This window comes from Vipera berus (assembly GCF_964194415.1).
Source record: "Vipera berus genome assembly, chromosome: 7".
NCBI lineage: Eukaryota > Metazoa > Chordata > Lepidosauria > Squamata > Viperidae > Vipera > Vipera berus.
The window spans coordinates 43282416-43304392 of NC_138209.1; the positions used below are offsets into that span (position 1 = coordinate 43282416).

Here is a 21977-nt window from a genome sequence, read left to right on the forward strand (position 1 = left end):
TACAAGGCTTGATCCATATTGGGGTTATGGTAGGATCAAGGTGGAAGGCAATTGGAGGTCCCTTGTACTTCCCTAAGCTAGGGCTGAAAACCAACAAACTTCTGGCAAACTGCCGACAGGTCCGCTGCTTGCATTCTGTTAATGCCAGTCACTTGGATGCCCAAGGTATCAAACCAATCTAGGCCGATGAGGCTTGTGTGGTGGCCCTCAACTACCACAACATCCAGTGGACCCTCAAACTCTTTGAAGTGCACATTGAGCGTAGCTTCTCCTTTAACAGCTACGCGTGAGTTTTGGAAATCCATAAGCAAGCAGTTAGACACCTTGAGTTTAACCCATTTGCCACTGCAATTACAAATGTGATTAAAAGTTTCTTGGAAAACTATAGATAGGGCTAACCCTGTGTCCAGTTCTATGTGGCATGGGACTCCATGAAGCTTGACTTTGAGTCTAAGCTTCTCTTTAAGGGGGCGATGGGCGCCTGTTCTAAATACGCTCCTTCTGCTGGAGCAATAGCCAACTCTGTGTTGCCCCAGGGCCCCGGTACCTTTCCTGGAAATTACTTCTTGTGGAATGTTCCTCTGGTAACCTTTACAGACGGTGGTGATGTGGCCTTGTTTGCCACATGCCCGGCACGTTGCTGTGTGGAACCTACACTCCGAGCGTCTATGTCGGCCTCCACAGCCCACACATCGAGTGAAGGGAACTGCCTTCTCAAATGGCTGCTGGCTTCTTTCTGGCTGCTTCTGCAGTCGATCAATCTCATGGTCCATGTCAGAGTCTTCAGCTCTTTCAGCGTCCTTGTGGTGGACGGTTTCTGGGCTGGGAGTGTTCTTGGAGGGCCATAGGTCTTTGACGGCACCCCTGGCAGCTTCTTCAGCCATTATCTCCCTCCCTTGGAACATCAGGGTCTCCTTCGCAAACAGCTTTTGTTGGAGGTCCCTGTTCCTCAACCCACATACTAAATGGTCTCTCAGTCTCTCTTCAAGGTCTGTGAAGCTGCAAAGTTGGGACGCCTGTCGAAGTGCGGCTATGAACTCGGTGACAGACTCTCCTGGTTGCTGCTCCCGCTGTTTGAATGCATGCCACCATGCAATGATGGAAAGCTTTGACTTGAAATGGTCCTTGAGCTTCTTCTGGAGATCGGAGTAGGCAACCGACTCTAGTGTAACAGGAGCGACTAGGTTTTTGGCTATAACGAAAGTTCTTGACTTGAGAAATGTACGAGCTCCACCTCTTGGGATGTGCCACGTCGAACTCCGCCAACTTGCCGTGGCCATGGTGAGTTGTTTCCGACCTCTCAATGCCTTGTGCTGCTAAGGTTTCTCTGTTGGTCCTAGGGATAGGTCCTTAGGATGAGGTTGTCTCCAGCATGGCTTACTAGCAGACAGAGGGGGGAACGTAGTTCCTGCCAGGGCTCTGATGCCTGGCCTCACCCCTAGTGACTTCTGGCTCCCTTCTCCTTAGCAGCACATCCCACCTTCGTCACCACTGTTGTTTTGGGACCCGTGAGGCATTGACGAGGCAGTACAGTGAAACAACAGTACATTTATTCAATTAACATAGAAGCAGCACTAACCGCTGCTTAACTTCTATTTATACGGACCACCGCTAGGCGGTGGCCAATGAAATTAAAGCAGTACTTCCCACCTAAAACACAAGTTAACAGTTCTGGAGACAAGCAGTCTGGAGTTTAAACAGACACAGCAGTTAACTATTATTCAACAGTTTTCAAGCAATTAAAGCCAATACATAACAACATCCATCCAATTGCTCTGCTGTAATCCCATTCAAAAGCCAGCAGGAAATCATGCCGCTCCAAATCTTGTTTAAATAGGTTGTCTCTTCTTGAAATGGGAGTCTGCTGCACTGGTATCCATTCACCTTTATCACATTATATTCCAAGTTGACATCATGTCAGCTGACATTCCAGACCCTTCAACACCAACTATCATATGAAAAGCCTCCTCTAACTGCTATGTACAACCTTTTCATTGTTCCTTAGACAGTAATGTTTTTCCCCAGTGGACCATCCATGATTAACAGCTTGAACCTTTAAAAAATCCTTATAAGGTAGCAGCAGTCATTTTTTTCATGTATCTAGGCCACCATCCAGTGGTCATTTGAGTTCTAAAATGCAGCTGCTGGAGCCATGTTGAGAAGTCCGTTTTGCTATAAGGATCAGTGTGGGAGCTGCAAAGTGCAGGCACTGTGAAGGGAATGCCCTACCACAAAAAGTCACAAAAGCACACAAGTGGATCTTTTATATTAAAATTATATTTTCATTTGCATGCACTTAGCCAGGGACTAGGTCAACCAACTGACAGGTCAACCTATATATTTAAAAAAAAGAGGAGGGGGAAATGGCTATAGAAGCTGGGGTTCCAAATTCCCTCACAGCCAAAACAGCACTGGAGCAATGTCTAGGATACAGGATAGAAAAAGCTGTCCTAAGCAAAACTGTAGGACCAATTGTGACCAACATTCTGCCACCTTCAACCTCATAATTTTATTTTTTCCCATGTGCCATAGAGGTTCTATATCCAGAATAAAAAAGAAACATATCTTACAGAATGGGGCATCTCAATTCGCTTTTCATCTACCTCAGCTATGAAGATACAGGTATTAACCTGAGGGCATGTCTTTTGGAAACACTGGTGTGCCTTTGCAAAGAGGTTATATGGATATAGATATAGAATAAATCCTTAATGTTCTAACCCTCTTCCCCAGGTATGGGCAGTAAATTGTAAGTTGCTTAACAATTTATATACTATTGGATCCACATTGCCAGCATTCCCAAGTTAAAGGGTCATATCCTTCTCCTGATATCTACCAGGATCCTGTACTACTTTTTAAAAATATTGATTTTAAAAGGGGGAAACTAGAATACTACACAACAAAAGCCTCATGCGTCATCTGTATTTCCAATAACCTCACCAGTTTGCCTTTTGCTAATTTAGGAACTGACCATACCAGTTATGGAACATGCTTCAACATTCTCTAAAAATTCAAAATAGCCCACAGGACCAAAAAATCCAGATTCTGGCTTACACTCCTATTTTTCAGTTCCAACACTTGCAGTGGGAATTTCTGGAGATTGAAAAAAAATGACATATGATGCCAAAGGTGCTTTGCTTTATATAAATATTGTATATATTCACCATGTTCAAAACATTAATATTTCCTTTCTATCAATGTGACAACACCAGAAATTATTTTCTTATAATTGTGCATTTGAAATTCATCAGTTTAAAACATAGGCCTTCCCATAATTCAACTTAATTAAGTTTGGCTGGACTTAAAAGTAGGAGATTACCACAGCCAGAAAACATATACATACTATTACTTGTGGTAAAAGAGATAATTAATCAGGGGCTAGACTTTTTTTTAATTTTCATTCTACAAGACATAATTCAGGGTTGTTGAACAACAGGAAATGAATTAAATGGGAAGGTAGCAATGGGTGGATATGTAAGACTGGTAACAAGAAAATTAAGTTATTATTTTTAAACCAAGTCCTTCTCATCTTTGGCATTCCTTTCTAGGCTGTGTTAAATAAGCATTTGTTGCTCAAGGCATATTGACTCTGGATCAAGATGAAGTGCACATTCACTGTTTAAACATTTGGGTTGCATTTTAGATTTTTTGTTTTTTATTTAATTCTTGCCATTTGGTGCAATAGAATCTATGGCAGTGGAAAACATGTGCTGAGATTAGGCAGCTAGTCAGAAAAGCATTCTGGACTTCCGGTTTGCGCGCACGGTGCTTGTAGACGTGCAGGAACAGCCTGCTTCCTGCCGTCCGTTTCTTTCTTTTTGGGAGGACCCTGAAAAGGGTCAAAAATTGCCCTGGAGGGGCAATTACCAAGAGGAGGACTTTTCTGCGATCGCGGAAGGGTGGCAGCCCTCTGCTGGAATCCAGAATCATCTCCTTTGGCCCAAAGAAGAAGAAACCGGCCATAAAGATGGCCGATCATTAAGTTGCTCTCTGCTGAAAGCCAAAGCACTACCTAGCACTAAGAAGCAATCTGGAGGACCTGGGTGAGCTTTTACCTTTCTTATTCCCTAACCATCTTCCTGTGGGAGTTTCCTGAAAATCTCTTTCCCCATTTTTTGGAAAAAAAATGGCAAATATCTACTTTGGGAACAAATCTTAAAGCCTTAAAGCTACAAAAGAACTTTAATTAATTCAGCAAAGAAATTAAGTAATTTCATCTGTATTTACTAAAAAGCTTCTATTTGTTGCTGGAAATCCACTATCCTATCTTTTCTCTAAGCTGTGAATTAAGGAAAAAATTTGGACTAATCCTACAAAAGTTCTATATTAATTTGGAAAAAGAAAAGAAAATTCCTACATTGCATGTTATATGTTACTGATGACATCTTGTGGCAAAACCTGGTACAGCAAGTAAATTTCCTTTTTTTGTTGTGAGAGCTGACTGAATAACACAGCTGACCTTGACACTAAGATAAGGGTGGGAACACCTGGCACTGAATACAACTCTTCAGGAGGTGGAAAGTCTTTGACTATTATTAAAACAGCCTCCATGGAAGATTTAACTGCAAACAACAACGAAATGTATGAATACATCCCACCACTTGATTATAAACTGATACTGGACACGATTTTGGCAATGACAGAGCAAATAAAGCTAAATGTGTTGGGGTTTTTATTGCGGTTTTTTAAATACTATTATTTATTGTTTTAGCTCAGGCTTATATTTAATTCTCTTTTAATTGTTGTACTTTGTATTTTATATGTGCCCTGTTCACCGCCCTGAGTCCTTCGGGAGAAGGGCGGTATACAAATATAATAAACTTAAACTTAAACTTAAATTGCAAGAAAAATCTGACAACTTAAAGCTACCAAATCAAATTTTGGCTTTAAATGAGTAAAAGATAACCCAAAATCAAATAGAAGAAGTGGAAACTAATACTAAAATAGGAGATTTCAAAGAACAACAAAAGCAACCTACAGAAGACCTTAAAGTCCAAACTTTAATGGCAAGTACAAAACTTACAACCCCAAAAGCAGCAGCACCTGAAGAAAACAACACCAAGAGGCCTTCAAATACAATATATTGAGAATTCAACTAATCAAAGGACAATCATAATACCAGCTACTACTTTCTACCTAACCCAGATAGAATTGAAAGAACAAAAAGATTTGACTGATTTAATGACAACTATATTGGTTCGCCTGGTGCGCCAGTTGCAGCCCTATCTAAGCCGGGATGATTTATGCACGGTCACTCACGCGCTCGTGACCTCTCGTCTAGACTACTGCAACGCTCTCTACATGGGGCTTCCCTTGAGGACCACCCGGAGGCTCCAACTGGTACAGAATGCAGCCGCGAGAGTTGTGTTGGGAGTCTCCCAATACTCCCATGTCACACCTCTGCTCCGCGAGCTGCATTGGTTACCAGTTGTCTTCCGGGTGAGATTCAAGGTACTAGTAATGGTGTTTAAAGCCCTACATGGCAGGGGTCCGAAGTACCTTAGGGAACACCTGCTGCCGGCGTCTACTTCCCTCCGCCCTGTGCGTTCCCACAGAGAGGGCCTCCTCAGGGTGCCACCGGTCAGAGAATGTCGACTGGTGGCCCCCAGGGGGAGATCCTTCTCTGTGGGCGCCCCGGAGCTATGGAACCTGTTGCCGGTTGAGCTCCGGACGGTGCCCGATCTTCGCTCCTTTCGCCGCGATCTAAAAACATACTTGTTCGAGCAAGCCGGCCTGGCCTGAGGGGGGATTGGTGGGGTTTTTATTGTCATTTTATTGGGGTTTTTTTATTATGTATTAACTGTATTTTTAATGGGCATGTATTTAATTACTTTTTAACTTTTGTAATTCTGTGTTTTATTCTTGCCCTGTACACCGCCCTGAGTCTTTCGGGAGAAGGGCGGTATAGAAATATTAATAAATTAAATTAAATTAAAATTATATCAACCATCAAAAACTGAGTTATCAAAGCAAAAATACAATGGTTACAAAGGGGACATCTTCCTTGCAAAACTGACATTTGGATACGCTCCCTGGATTCAAATAAGGGGTATAGGAAGAAAGGAAGATACATTTGAGATTTTAAAGATGCCAAGAGGGAAACATGATTGGCACAAAAGGAAGGCAAGAGTTAGATTTTAAAAAAAAACTGAACTTTTTTCTCATTTGGGATTCCTAAAAATAGATTATAAAAATATCTTTTTTATGGATTAAGGGGAATCCCTAAAAAATATAACAGATTTTACATTTAGCTTTTAGATCTGTAAAGGAAAACAAATGTAAGCTTTTAGAATATAACTCCGAACTATATTTTAGAACTTGGAATGACATATCAAAAGATAGTATTTTAATAATTGATGTACGGTCAAGATGACTTACAGAATATTCAGTGGTTACTTTTGAACCATAGTATAGAATCTAGAATCTTATATATAAAAGACAGTATTTTAATATTTGTTGAATGGTTAAGGCAAAAAACATATTTCTAATAACTGGTGATTTCTTAAGATGAAAATTAAACTTTAATGGTAAAACATAAGAATGCCTTGTAATGAGCAATATAAGTTTTGTAGACAAAAGAATTATTCTTTATTGAAATAGGGAATTGTGGGTTACCCCAAAATTAAACTTTTTCCTATATACTATAGGCCACTCTAGAATATCCTATTGCAATTACGGTAGATAAAATTTAAAAACAGGATATTGATATGTATTACTGAAAATATATTTTGAGTTTTGTTGATTGACTAGGTTACAACTAGAAATGTACTAACTTGCCTATTTTGACTATGTAATAACTAAGGGAAATAAAGAGGGCATCTTTGTTGATGTAACCTGAACTATTTACAACTGGTTATTTCTTATTTTAACTACCCAACCACCATATTGTTTCACAAATACATGTATATGTAAATATTAAAGAAATCAATAGAACTTGTTAAAAATAAAAGAAAAGCATTCTGGAAGGAAAGGCATAATGACAGTCCAAAGGAGCTTTGCTAATGCTCTAACAATCAGTGTAAAAGGCAGTTTTCCTGCAGCTGTGTTGCTGGGTTATCATAAGAAATGAGATTTTCTGTGATGGAAGAGAAAATGCAGAGAGAGGAATACCCTGTGGCAAATGAAAAAATGAAGATCAATAAATGCTTTTCTAGAAGCATTCCTAGTCCAATGAAACAAGCATGACAGGAAATGGACTTTTTCCTATTTAACGAGATGAGCTAAATGGACAGGTTAGAAACCCACAAGCTTCATGCCAGAAACAACTATTATTAAACAGCAGATGGATCTCTTCAATTCTCAAGACAGGGATAAGAATGCCAAAACTGGAAGAAAATTCCCAGGAAATTCTCGGACCGAACCAGGATTATTCGGTTACTTATTTGAAAATTTTATATGATCATCTCTAGTACATAAAACAATCCTATATGGCTAGCAAACAAATAATAAAAAATTCAAATTAAATTAAATTCCAGCATTGTAATAGTAACCTCACAAACACACACACACACACACACACACACACACAATTTTGTATAATCAATTAGCTGCTCTAGAGTTGTCCAATCTTAACAAGACTTGTGAATGTCAACTCCTAAAATTCCCCAGCTCGCTACCCTTCTGTAGGTCCTAGCTGATTATGGCCTATCCTTTAAATGTTGCACAGTGGGATTTTTAAAAACACACATGCCCCCAACATTGACTGAGCAATTGAGAAACATTCAAGCAAGCAGGAGCATTCTGATCTTTCTTAAATATGAACTTCTTAACACATTAAAAATGATCTTTTTGTTAGGATGTAACTGAAGTTTGAAAGGATAGCGATGAAAAATAATTTTTAACTGCATGTAATTTCCACCTGAAACAAGAGGTGGAATATCCACTTTTTACATCAGAGTTGTCATTACTTCCCTTCTCCCCACACTGTCTCTCCTGTCACTTTTCTCCTTACCCACTTGTTATACAGGAAATAACTTAGATTGGCTGGTAAAAAATGTTTTATGTACTCTGTGGAAGTAAGTTGCTAGAGACAAAGGAGAAAGTACAATTTATCATGTTATGTCAGCCTCAGTTTTCAATTTGCCTTAAAATGTACATTTGGCAATAACAAATCTAAATAAAACCACATTCCTGAGTGTCACATCCCACTCCTTCAGTTTTACATGGAAGGAAGGAAGGAAGGAAGGAAGGAAGGAAGGAAGGAAGGAAGGAAGGAAGGAAGGAAGGAAGGAAGGAAGGAAGGATCATTTCCTTCTCCCCCAAAGAAAATGAAAGTTTTATATCATTGGTAGCATAGCTGAAGTGGAAGTTCTGCAATATCTATTCTCATATACTGGGGCTTTTAGTATTGATATAAAAACACTAAATAAAGTTCTGGGACTTTTTCTGAACAATTTACCAAATCTCAAAGTCTCCAACACAAGAAAGGGAGTGGATCAAACACCTATCTGAATAAATTACATCACAAATAATCACCAATTTCCTTCCTACCCCCTTGTTGATCTTCAAAGAAGTCATTTAAGGTCAACACCAAACTTCTTGAGTTGAAAATGCTACATTTGCTTTTTTCTGGGAAAAGACATTTTCTGCATGTTTACAAATACCACAACAGAAATCTGCTGCAAATTCTATGCACAAAAAAGAAAAAAAATAGAAGAAAAATTCCAAATGTTTATTCTATAACTATATTTCACAAGTAAGTGGAAAGCCACTTACCTGGAACATTGCAGATTTCTAAATTTTAAAGTGATTGAGGATAGTCCCTTAAAAGCCATTAAAAATGGAAAACAAAAACATCATTATTGGGAGGGATGTTATTTAGGTTGTAGCTAGATCACTAATTGGAAACAGATTGTAACTGATTCAGCCTGCTTTACTGAGTACATTTACAAAAAAAAAATCTAAATTCAAAGCCAGATATTAAACAGCTGTTGTCAAACCCTTTGGTTTCCAAGCATACAACTGAATGTTTGTCAAAGCTGCTATGCCTGATAAACACACACACACTTTTATTTTATAACTTATATGGCCAGTTACAAGCTAAGAATTACATCCAAGTAATATACAATCTTTTACAAAAGGCATTCTTTTTTTCTTACATGAGCTCCATAAGGCAATTACAAATACTGATAATTTGGAATGAATTTGGAATTCAGCATCCAGACAATTACAAACAACAAAGATATTCCTTTGTGTCTCAAACCTTATCCACACCTCTTACATTTTAATTCTAACCCTATGTTCATTGACTGCCAAGATGGTAATAGTGAAATCCAGTTACACTATTCAGGGACAAAGCAGTTCCTTCTGATGTAAGGTTTTATTAACATCATAAAGGAACATCCCATCAGCATGTTCTGAGAACATTACAGCTCAGTAATTATTAGCAACCAAACTTAAGAATTTTCTACCTAATGAGGTATTAAGGAAACTCACAAGAAACAATGAAAAAGATTATAAATCACATGAAACAAATGATTTTGTTGCTAGCTTCCTTTCTGACACTAGAATGCTTCGATAAGTGACACCTTTACATAGCTAATTTATACTGATGCAATCTAGTGATTTGCAAGGAAGATGGGGAAAATTGAAGTTGAATGCTTAATAGCTAGTATGCAGAACATAGGAAATAGGATTTTTTTTTAAATCTGAAAAATAGGTAAACTAACCTCCAGATTTTGGGTAGGGATAGGGAAAAAAATCCTGTTGAGTTATGCTCATGATGGTTATGGTTTAACTAACCCCAAATTAAAAGTCAGGCAATGTAGGCACAGGAAATACAATGGAGTGAAGTTTGGGATGGGATATAGAGCTAGCTTAGAAACATATAACACCCAGACTTAAGCCTGGCAACAAAGGTGGAATAAGAAAGGAAAGGAAGAATGTTTGCAACTAGCAGGGAGCACCTGCCCTCTGCTGGCATGACTAATGAGCAAGAGATGAAGGAAGAAGTTAGAGTCAACCATTTTTTGTTAAGGTTCTATTTGTGAAAAGGCTAACGAGAACCAGAGAGGCAAAGCTTAAAGTTCCACTTTACCTCTAAGCATTTCACCAAAGTTGCAAAAATATAATAAAACTTTGAAGTTGCCCAGTCTTCCAAGGTTCAAAGCGATGCTATCAAGTCAGATAAAACCTGCAAGTTCAGGTTTTATCTCTTTCCCTACCGGTTGCTTTTAAAAATCAAACGCAGTTCTAATTATTTAGGAGAATCTGTCCTATGCAACTCATTTCTGGATCACTACATCCACTTTGTGAATGCAACTTATGGTTGGGTTTTTCATTTCGCTCCTCCCTTTTTAAAAATATACAGAACTTTCTTGCAAAGAGTAAAACTTACCGAGTCGAGGGAGCATACGACTGTTATATGTAGAAGTAGTAAGTAAAATAAACTCCACTTTTCCATTTTGATGAACCTGCAAAGAAAAGCAGCATCGTTTGTCAGCTGAAATGCAAGCATAAGTTCTCAGCACTTGGCACTGTGTAGGAGCCATTAGGGATTGGTTGTTTGTTTCCTCATTGGCTCTGCATTGTCATGGTAGGGTGGAGATATATAGTGATAAAAATCAGATTACTTCAAAGTTCCAGCCAATTTTCAGGCAAGACAGAAAAAAGCATATTTTAAGACAAATTTTTAAAAAATGTTTCTTATCCAGGTAACATATTAGAAAAAGAAATTATAGTTTAATATTTTTGTAATTAATGCTGCAGCACTAAAGGGTATTGGGACCTACCATTTTATGACTTCTTTATCAGCTGAACTACATTTTTTAACTATAGACTTATTAACTGATTTGGTCTTTGAAGACTTGAATTGTACATCTTGAATAACTCATTGGTGAGTAAACCACAATTGGTTGGGCTCCTACATTATGCTATATAAATCATTATTTACAAAGTACAGAAGCTGAACTCACACTAGCTGCTGAATCAAAATCCAATAAATTATGTGACATTTGTGATCCAGTTTTCTTTAGTACTGTAGTACATTATTGTCTCCTGATACTGGATTGGTTTAATTTAGTTATCCTTAAAGTATAAGAATAAAATAACAACTGATGTCCCATTGATTTCAATGGCTTAACTTAATGTACAATATAACTAAACCTACATGCAGTGCATTGTTCATAGTATCACCACGTTTATCTTTGCAATAGAGAATGTACTCTTTGATTTTCCTATAGACATAGCATAAAAATGAACATGCCTTCTTGGTCATAGTGTCTGCCTTGTGAAACAGCTTCCTCCTGGAAATATGGATGGCCCCAACCTGGTTGACTTTTTTGAAGGATGTAAAGATTTGGTTTTCCTTAGCTCTGCAGCTAGGGTGATAATCAATGTGGGTGTGAAATGTTGGGAATTAGATTTTTACAGGGGTCTCAATTTGACTTTTCTTCATTTTTCTTTTAATTGATTGGACTGTGTATTGCATTATCTTTGTCCTCTACCTATTCGCTAGACACTTTATTTATTAAATTTTTATGCCACCTATCTTGCTTATAAGAAGCTTACAGGTTATGAAACAAGTAGAAAAATAATTAAAATATTAAAACATTAAAACTACACAGATTAAAATTTTAAATCTATACTGAAACAAGAACCAAGAGATGGATGGGACAGAGATGAGGTCTTCTTACCCCATCTGCCACCTCCAGTACTGATCATCTCCCTTGGGGCCCCAGGCCAACCAGCAAAGCCAAGTTTTAATATCCTTCCAGAAGGCCAAAAGGGTAGGGGTAGAGGGGCCACAGCGGAAAAGGCTCTTTTCTTTGAACCTGCCCAGATGGGGTCTATACCAGGCCTCTTCTGCTGGCGCGAGAAGGGTAGGCTAGTCTCATTGGGGAAGAGATGGCTCCTCAGATAGTCCAGTCAAATGATCTTAGGTTAACAGGACCATGATTTATCAACTTGAGTAGATTATTATGCATCTCTATGTACATTTTCTCAGATCCCAAACTGTTCTCTCAATTACAATCCAATAACATTTTCACTGTGGACAAATTAAAGGCACATAGCTATTTGGGGAAGTTTCAATAGTCAAACTAAAGACATTAAAGCACACATTTAAATTGTGCTGGCTAAATAATGATTTGCATATTTGTTTGCTAATGAGATTCATTCTTATAGGTGATAGCAAAACAATAATACAAATGGTATTAAAGTCTATAATTAGCTAAATGGAACAACAAACAATCTACAGTATCTCATTAAGTTGCCAGATTAATCTGAAAAACACAGCTGGTCATGTATTAACTAGGCTTGATGGTATTTATTTATTTATTGATATTTGAAAAAGAAAGCATCAGTTGCAAGAAAAGCTAAACTATCGTACATAATATCAAATATAGTGGGAACTTGTTGTATAGTATATAGCATCAAATACCAATCTTCCAGCTCTTAGCACTTTCTTCTATATAGACACAATGGAATTGATTTTAACCATATTTATTATACTGCTATTATGCTATTAAAATTCTGCTATTATAATGTATGCCATGTCAGATTGCAACTCAAAAACAGTATTAAAATTGTGAAGTATTCAGATTGCTTTTTTTCTGGAAGTTATTGAATGCTACATAAAGCTAATGTGGAAATAGCATATAAAAATATCTCCAGAAGTCCCTACTCAGGTATTTTTTATTAAGAGTTTTATACACTGCTTTTCATGATGAGGAAACAATGGCACCTAGGACAAATGGAAGCATTTGCATGACAATAGGAACATCCAGTTTATATCTAAGCAGTGCACACTGATATTTATGGTAAAATCAACAATATAAAATATAAACACAATAGTACAAAATTAATAAAGATAATACAATAGTATCCTTCATCAACACTCACTCCTGGTCCTTCTTTCTCTAAATAGGCCTTCCATAATAAGCAGGGTTCAATAAGTCTCTGGAATACCATTGGGAAAGGAGACAGTCTTATTTCTGGAGACAAGATGTGCTAGAGATGGGGAGTCCATGCTGAGAATGCCTATTTTGAGGCCCCCTATTGTTGGACATCCCAGGTTGGGGAATCCATAGCAGACACTCTATTTGTGTGCAATAGATAGGAAGATTCTACTGGAAAAAAAACAGCAGCACCTTCAACTGCACTCAGAAACTCATTGGTCCTGGTGTCAGATAATAACATGCTTGACTGGTAAACATACACTTGATGTTTATAGAAGGTCTTTAAGAGAAACCACACAGAGAATGAATTGCAGTAGTCTAGCTAAGAGGTGATATGGGCGTGAGTAGCTGATCTCAATACCTCCCGCTCTACGAAAGGCTGCAAGTGGCACATCAGCCAAAATGGGGCAAGACTCCTGCTGGTGGAGCCTCCACTTGCCCCTACGTTGTGACCCTATTCTTTCAGGGGAAGCACAGTTCCCAATGGTTAATGTTGATGTAGTCCTGGAATCAGTTGGTTTCTGGATTAGCCACCTTTCTGCTTTGCTTGGCTTTAGTCTGAGACTGTTCCTCCCCATCCTACACTGAGGACTCGTACTCCATCTCCCATTTGGTTCATGTTAGAACTTTATAGCAGGAATCATCTGATGATAGGTCACCCATCAGCTTTATGAAGAGGCTAAATAAAACAGGAAAGGGAAATAAGCATTGGGAATCCCATAGTTAAAAAAGTTGTTATTAGATTCCTTCTGATTTAGAATTAAATTGCAGTTAAAATTGCATAAAAGGCATGCAAGCAACATAAATCATAATATATTTACTATTACAGTGAAAACATTATATAATACAATATTCATCCTAAACCTACCAACCATCTAATTTTACTAATAGAATTTACTGGGAAACAGTTTTCCTGTCATGATGATCATCTGCTCACCACCCTTCCAACAATTAGTCTGCTACCTTGAGTAAATCAGTTTTCAAAATCTTTTTTAAATGTATCCAAGAATGTGTAACACCAGAGAATGATAGAAGAAAATTGCATATTGTAATAGTAACAACAACAACCATTTCTCTTTTTCTGATGAGGTGTTTTTATTACAAAACAAATATATATGAAAAATAACCACATCAAACTAAAAAAAATGCTGAAGGGTATATAAATATGGATACAATTTTAACATTTATCATTCTGAAACAAGATGCAAATAATAGCTATATTTCAAAAGGCTTATTGTCTGTTTTAATTTTAGATATAATTAATCTGATAGATCTAGTTGGAACAATTTAATTGCTGTGCACATTTTACAGTTTCTGCCAAGATTATGTTTATATTTATCGTATCAACAGTATCATTTTTAATCCAGCATTATCAAATCACTATACATTTAAATATCCAATTGCAAAAGATTGGTCAGTTCCCAAGACTAGGCAATTCTAACCTATATAGTGAAAACATATCTTAATCAGCTTCCTGTCTGTTGTAGTAGTAGGATAGCTTTTGCTATTGTTTCTATGGAAATGCATTTACATTCTTCGCAAGAAAGTCTCCAATGCTTGCCTCAATGGCAAGATGCAGTGCTATCAATGCAATCTTATGTGAATTTACTTGAGATTTCTTCTGAACTTACTTATTTAAAATGTTCTATGAAACCTACTCTGTTTAGAATTGCAACCTACCTTCCTTCCCTCATCTTCATCCTTCCCAACTAGTAAAAATACATACGTCTACTGGAAAGAACTTCGTTTTACCTCTGAAAACTGGAAAGTTAATATCTTCAGAGCTGATCTAAGTTTTCCCCAGAATATTTTTGCCTTTGTGAACTGTTTGAGCTGTTTGAGTCAGGAGTGAGGAATGTTTGGTGGAGCTGGGCTTGCTAGTTATAAAGACAATGATAATAGAATTATCTTCAGCCATTTAAAAAAAGGAGATTATAAATGTTTGTGTGCGCAAAATCCTTTTTTTAAGGATCAATTTCTTTTTCATAAGAGAATTTGGACAGAATTTGGTTAGGCATTCATCTCATTTGCAGGTTGTTATTTCTGAAAAGGGGAGAATGGGAAACTCTCCTTATTGGTTGTTAGGCAAAAGTATTTGCAAATGTAATGGTGTCTGTTGCTAGCAAAATACACTAAAATGTGATTTGGTTGTAGTTTAGTATGCTGTGTGATTTGAACCACAGTTGTTCTCAAGAATGGTGGTGACACAGGTCTTACCAGCAGCCTAAACTTCGTACATTCTCTATGGGCTCAAAAATTACACAAGAACACAATTCTTAGGAGCAAAAAGTTGCCCATCCCTATTTGTATACACAATTGGACTTCTCAGAAAGTATTTATAGGATTGTATTATGTACCCCTTAGAAATGCTTTCAGTAAAGAAGTAAAAAGTGATTGCTCTCTTCATATACAGTCTGTGTTTTTAATTGCTTCTTAGCACATAACACCACATTCAAGAGCTACAGAAGATAAATCTTTCCAATTTTATTTGGCTATTTTCAGTAAAAGATTTTCTTCATCAGAATTTTTTCTTACGTAATTTGTTTTTAAGACTGTGCTGGTCTCGCTTTAGCATTGCATTTGGCAGCATTTCAAAATTTGGTAAATGTTCTGTCTTTGCAAGTTAATGTTACATATCTGCCCTTCAGAGTTCCACAGACTAGCACACTTTCTTGTCTATATTAAATAATACTTTGAAATTTTACTTAGTTATTTTTTCATAGGCTTAGTTCTGGACTGCAAAATTTGAAATTGTCCTGAGCTATCGTGTAAAAAGCAGAGGTCAACATTTATACAAAAAGAGTCGATCAGTCCTTGCCCAAATTAATTGGTTTACATTTCCCCCTAGGTTCCTAACTGTGGAATGTGAAAAACAAATTGAACAAATTGGCAAATTTAATTTTTTAAAAATTGAACAGAGCTTAAAACTACTGCAAGAAGACCATGTCAGACTGCAATGGTCTGCTGCTGGTGGATTTTTTGGCTATAGTGACCCCATTTTGGCATTAAAGACCAACACATGAGGAGAATATCAGGAGGCAAAACGATACTCTTATTTTTATCTTTTTTTTAAATTGCAGCTGATTGAGGCTTCATCTATCGATGGATATTCTAACAAGCAGCTGTAGAAATGAAAGCTATTCATCTATTATTGCACCCTGTTTTTTAGGATTAATTTCTTCCAATCTCTGATTCTACATTCTCTGTAAGTGTACTAGAGCTCGTGTGGGCCTCTCTGTGTATTTCCTCATCCTCTTGCAGCCTCACATCAGCTAAGACATTCAGTAAAACACAATTCTGTTAGCAGAATCCACTGTAGTCCTAATGATCAATTCAGGGGATAAAAGGAATAGATTAACATTTTACTTTAGAGGCTATGTAAAAATGAACAAACCTTCTATTAAGTATCAGCATCTATTGAAAACAATTTGTATTATAAAAACAAAAATGGTTAAATTATTCTTGGAAGTCAGTACCATAACTGATGTATTATAAATTCCTAAATACACCAAATGGAATTAATGTATAATAAACATATTAATTAAATACATTCAATTAGATTAATGATCTGGGGAGAAGATAGTTTAGTGCAGGGGTCGGCAACCCGAAAAAGGAAAAGAGCCACTGGGAACCGGTTCTATCACACATAAAAAAGTGGGAGCCGCGTGCGTGCGTCCATGCACGCACATGCGCAAAAAACATTTTGCGCATGCGCAAAACGGGTTTTATTGCGCATGCGCGGACGCACGCGGTTGCCCTTTTTTTATGTGTGATGGAACCGGTTCCCAGTTGCGCGACGGCGACGGCCCGTCTGCAAAGCTGCAAGAAGCGGCGCCGCTACCCATTCCGAGAGGTGCGCGTGCACCTCTCCGAACGACCGTAGGGGCGCGCGCACCTCCCCAAACCTCCCCAAACGTCGGCAGGTCTCTGTACCTCCGCGCGAACGGGCCGCGGCCCCGCTTCTTGGGAAAGCTGCCGCGGCCCACAGCAGCTTTGCAGACGGGCCGCGGCAGCTTTCGCAAGAAGCGGGGCCGCGGCCCGTTCGCGTGGAGGTACGGAGACCTGCCGACGTTTGGGGAGGTGCGCGCGCACCTCCCCAAACCTCCCCAAACGTCGGCAGGTCTCCGGACGGCGGCGGCTTGGGAGAGGTGCGTGCGCACTCTCCAAACCTCCGCCATCCCGTTTGCACAGCTGCTGTGTTCGTCAATGTTTGATGAATGCGGCAGGTCTCCGGACGGGACGGCGGCGGCTTGGAGAGGTGCGCGCGCACCTCCACCCTTCGGAAAGGTGCGCGCGCACCTCTCGGAACGGGCGGTGCCACTCTCCATTTGGAGAGGTGCGCGCGCACCACTGCCCGTTCAAAGAGGTGCACGTGCACCGGGCGGATGGGAGCCGCAGGAGACAGCTCAAAGAGCCGCATGCGGCTCCGGAGCCGTGGGTTGCCGACCCGTGGTTTAGTGGTAGAAGATTTTCTAAATAGAGAAGAATCAGATGCATTTGTTAACATTTCAGTTCTTGAAGCATTTTGTTTATGGTATCTCAGAATCTGACACATATTCCATCCCTCAGAAATGCCTAATTGGATTGTATGTACACTAATCATAAACCTATATATGAGAAAGTATTTTGGCTGAAATGAAAAGAGAATTCTGACCTGACAAATATGATAGGAACCAGGGTTACTTTCCCACTTTATATAATCCTGTCAAACCCAAAGGAACTATTTCTGCTCCTAATCTCCTTGACCCTATGTTTTGTATCTACAAAAGCAACAAAGAAATCTTTATTAGAACACCTATGAATGTAATTGTACAAAAGCTTCAACATTATACAACCATTTTATCCTTTTTCAATTTTCAAAAATTGTTTGCAATCCCACATATTCTTTCCTTAATTTTTTCAAATGTTTTCAATAAAGTTTATTCAAAATAGGGTATCTTCAAAATGATGAAAAATTTACTTTGCAAGGCACACACCATCAGTTATGAAGCATGATTTGCAATCTCTAATATAACTTTAATCTGGAAGGGAAAAAAATAACAAAAATCTTGAAAGTCAACAAATGGAAGAACCAAATAAATATTTTTTTCAAACTCTGTCTCCAATAAAAATATTTCAGTGGCCCATCTGAGGTCAGAATTCTTACATGTGGGATGGAAAAAGGCTCCTTTTTCATTCAGCCTGTATTTTCCAACTTAAATTTCTCATATACCCATAAGATATGAAAAGAGAAGAGCAATAGAAGCCTTACTATACATTGCATCAGAGAGGACTACTTTGCCTTAAGCTAATCAGTAGTCCAGGTCTGAATACCAGACAACAATTACATTAAACTAATCTATATTAGGTTCTGGTTAAGCTTTGTGCATAATAACAATCTGATCATGGTCTGGTTACACATAATTTAACTTGAGAGATTGCCTCATCCCTGTTGTTATACCTGTCCTATCTGCTCCAGCATGCTCCTGTTGGCTGAGGAATGCTGACTGATGGGGCTCAGAAGGTAAATCTTTTTCGCTGTAGCACCTACCCTATGAATGTCCATAGATTAGGTTGGACCTGATCCTGCTGGCCTTTCATAAGGTCCTAAAGACCTGGATTTGTGCCTGGGCCTGGGGCCCCAAGTATGTACCTGCCTCCTGGTTCCATTAGTGACTGGACTGCTATATTTTCTCTGCTGCTATGCATTCTAGGTTTTATAGTTATATTTGCTATGGTTTTTGTTGCCTCCATTTGATTTTTAGATATTGTCCACCACCCAGAATCATTTGCTGAGATGGGTGGCTACTATAAATTGACTAAATAAATAAATATGTGGTCCCAATCAAATGGGTGATCCTGGTGTGTTTCAGTGTTCCAAGAAACTGTTTAATATATAGCTCAGAATATTGAGAATATATTAGATATGAAATTGATAACTTTGGGAACTTGTTCCAGCATGTACTCATCTAGAATTCATCTAAATTCATTCACTACACATTTAGCTATAAAGTAAAGAGACAATTATTTTTTTATTCTTCTGATTTTATTTTAAAATCTTTTCTTTAAAAGATCTGATTTTATTATTAAAGAAAAAATTAAATTGGAAGATGTGTAAAATACTAAACCCAACACTATTTTCAATAATGCTTCTGCTCCTGACTATACCCCAGGGGCATTCTAACAAAAACAAAAATAGAGGATTGCACCCCAGTGTGTACTTACTCTGATAAACAAACCTACAAGCTATAAAATGTCTTAAGATGCAAATGTTGATAGTGGTGAACAATCTCACTGATTTCCCCAGTGAGAAATGGTTATTTTAGACAAGCTCATTCCCAATCATCCTGCAGTGTAGAAGCACTTTGTAACATTTCCATAATCTTAAAATTCAATATGCTCTCATTGGCTGTAAAAGTTGGAAGTCCCTGACTTATGAGAAAAAATTAACTGGAATCTTTCTTCTGATATGAATTGGATAATCTCTTTTCTCATAATAATAACAGCTAAATCACATACTATATATTCGTATGTAATCATACATATTTGCCTAAATTAAGCTCAGTGACGTTAGAGAAGTATAATTTCTTAGTCCATTTATAATGTATCTTATCTCATCATCCTACTCAACATTTCCAGCTTTTAGTAAACAGTATTTGGCCTTGCACCAAAATTTAATGTATTTTCCTTTATAGGTCTGCCATCTGCTGGATAGATCAATTTTACATACTGGTGCAAGTTGGTTGGAAAGACATGCATTATAAATATGTTACAATACTGCAAGCATCTTAGTTGGTAACAACCATTTACTAACCCAGATTCTGTGTGTCTTGAACAATGACTTCAAATCCCATGACTTTGGTTTTGAACCCAAAACCAGCTGATAAACCTTCTGTTCCTTGGACTTCATAAACTACTCTTGCACCAGTTGTTTGGATATGGAATTCTACTAAGGCATGCTTGCTTGATTGGAGACTTGTGTGTGCATTGCTCTCATGCCCTCCCTGTTATATTGTTGCTGAATACTACACACCTGTATGGGGAAGACGTTTCCACAGCAACAAGATTGATGTTCACCTTAATGACACAAAAAGAATATAGTAATATCTGGAACCCTTAAATTGATACCGCTCTCAAAGCTCCATGTTCTTTCTTTTTAAAAAAAACAAACAAACAAGTTTTATTGGTTTTCCAGTTTAACAACTATATATTTAGAAAGCATCATAGTGACTGGGTAATCAAAAATTGAATAACAGTGTTTTTAGTACATAGTTCAGGTTACATTATCAGAACATCCTTCACTATTTCCCTTAACATTTAATACAACATTTTTAAACTACCGGTAATAGATTTCTAAGGGACGCGGTGGCTCAGTGGGTTAGGACGCTGAGCTTGTCGATCGGAAGGTCGGCAGTTTGGCGGGTCGAATCCCGAGTTCCGCGTAACAGAGTGAGCGCCTGTTACTCGTCCCAGCTTCTGCCAACCTAGCAGTTCGAAAGCACGTAAAAATGCAAGTAGAAAAATAGGGACCACTACGGTGGGAAGGTAACAGCGTTCCGTGCGCCTTTGGCGTCTAGTCATGCCAGCCACATGACCACGGAGATGTCCTCGGACAAGTGCTGGCTCTTCGGCTTTGAAACGGAGATGAGCACCGGCCCCTAGAGTCGGAAACGACTAGCACGCATGTGCGGGGGAACCTTTACCTTTACCTAATAGATTTCTAAGAATAACATGGTCAGTTAAAAAGTTTGTCAATCCAGTTTTAGTTAGATGTATCCATGTCCTGTTATTAAATTTTACCTAATTTTGATTTAAGTTATGGTATTCAGGTTTAGCCTTTGACATCCAAAATAATATTCACTGCCCAATATTTCACTACACCAAAAATTGTAACATCTAACATATACAGAATAGCTGAATAACTAATCTTTACCTAATAGACATTTATTTCACATCCTGATACCTCATATGTTATAGAACAAGCTATATTTGTCAATCTACATCTATTTGCACATAATTAAATTCTGTTTTAATTTTTAGCTAATTCTTAGTTCTTAAAGTATTCAGATATAACATCAGACATAGGATCCATAAACCAAATTTCTCTTATTTCAGTATACAAACTATGATATCTAAGATAAGCCTGATAAATACGTGAGTGCATTCTAATTTTATCTCATAAACATTTTCTATTTCAGATCTTAATAAATCACAAATTACTAAAAGAGTGGCCCTTAATAGGTCTCTAATAGCTCATTTTTTAAAATCTAACTCTAGCTTTCATTTTCTGCCAATCAGGTTTCCAGACCAGGGCTCTTAGGTTGCCAGAGAGGTCTCCCTTGGCTCCAACACATATTATTTGAATCAAGGGAGACCATCTAACCATCAATAATCCACAAAGGCTAAACCAATTATAATCATTAGGTTGTTGTCCTGTTAATTCAGATCTCTGTATTTGCTCTAATATCTTTGTATTCAATTCGGTTTGGACTTTTCTTTCTGCTGGATTAAGAGAGAGCCTTATCCAATTTTGCAGTTACTGCTTGGCTATCCAGGCTTTCAATAGACTGTCTTTGTTGATGTTTTGCATTCACTATTTTAGTATTACTGTCTTGTGCTTGATACACTTCTGGAGTTATGGGCTCTTTAGATGAGGTCAAAATTCGAGTATTAGGTTTTCCCATGCTTTGTTGTTGTTCCTTAAAGTTCTCTGTCTTAGTGATAGTTCCTTGTACTTTTAAGATTGTAGGTTCTTTGGATGAAGTCAAGCTTTGGATACTAGGTTTTTCAATACCTTGTTGTTGTTACTTATATTCCTGTGTCTTAATAGTGGTTTGTTCCAATTTTGTGATTTTCTGAATTGTAAGTTCTTTAATTGGAGTCTGGGTTTCAGTTTGTGGATTGAAGTTAAGATTTTTCAATCTGGAGATAAATATCTCAGTAGTTTTGCAGATTGTTTCAAGTATGAGCTTATAATCAAGCAAAGTTTGTGGCTGGTCTCCCTCCATTTCTAGAATAGTTGTAAATAGACCTTTAGTGGGGGCTAATTTTAAACAAAAGTCAGTTAATGTTCACCTCCACAGATCTTAAAAGCTAAGTTCAGCT

At 37.9% G+C, this 21977-nt stretch overlaps 1 protein-coding gene across 1 annotated transcript in view; it reads right to left on the reverse strand.

Annotated features, from left to right (window-relative positions):
- FGL1 (fibrinogen like 1) overlaps positions 1–10416 on the reverse strand; it is a 36840-nt gene extending 26424 nt beyond the window's left edge. Inside the window, exon 1 of the mRNA XM_081332121.1 lies at positions 10334–10416. Coding sequence (XP_081188247.1) covers positions 10334–10399 — 66 coding nt within the window. The 5' untranslated portion in view covers positions 10400–10416. The remainder of the gene's footprint in view (positions 1–10333) is intronic.
- Positions 10417–21977: the final 11561 nt, after the last annotated feature.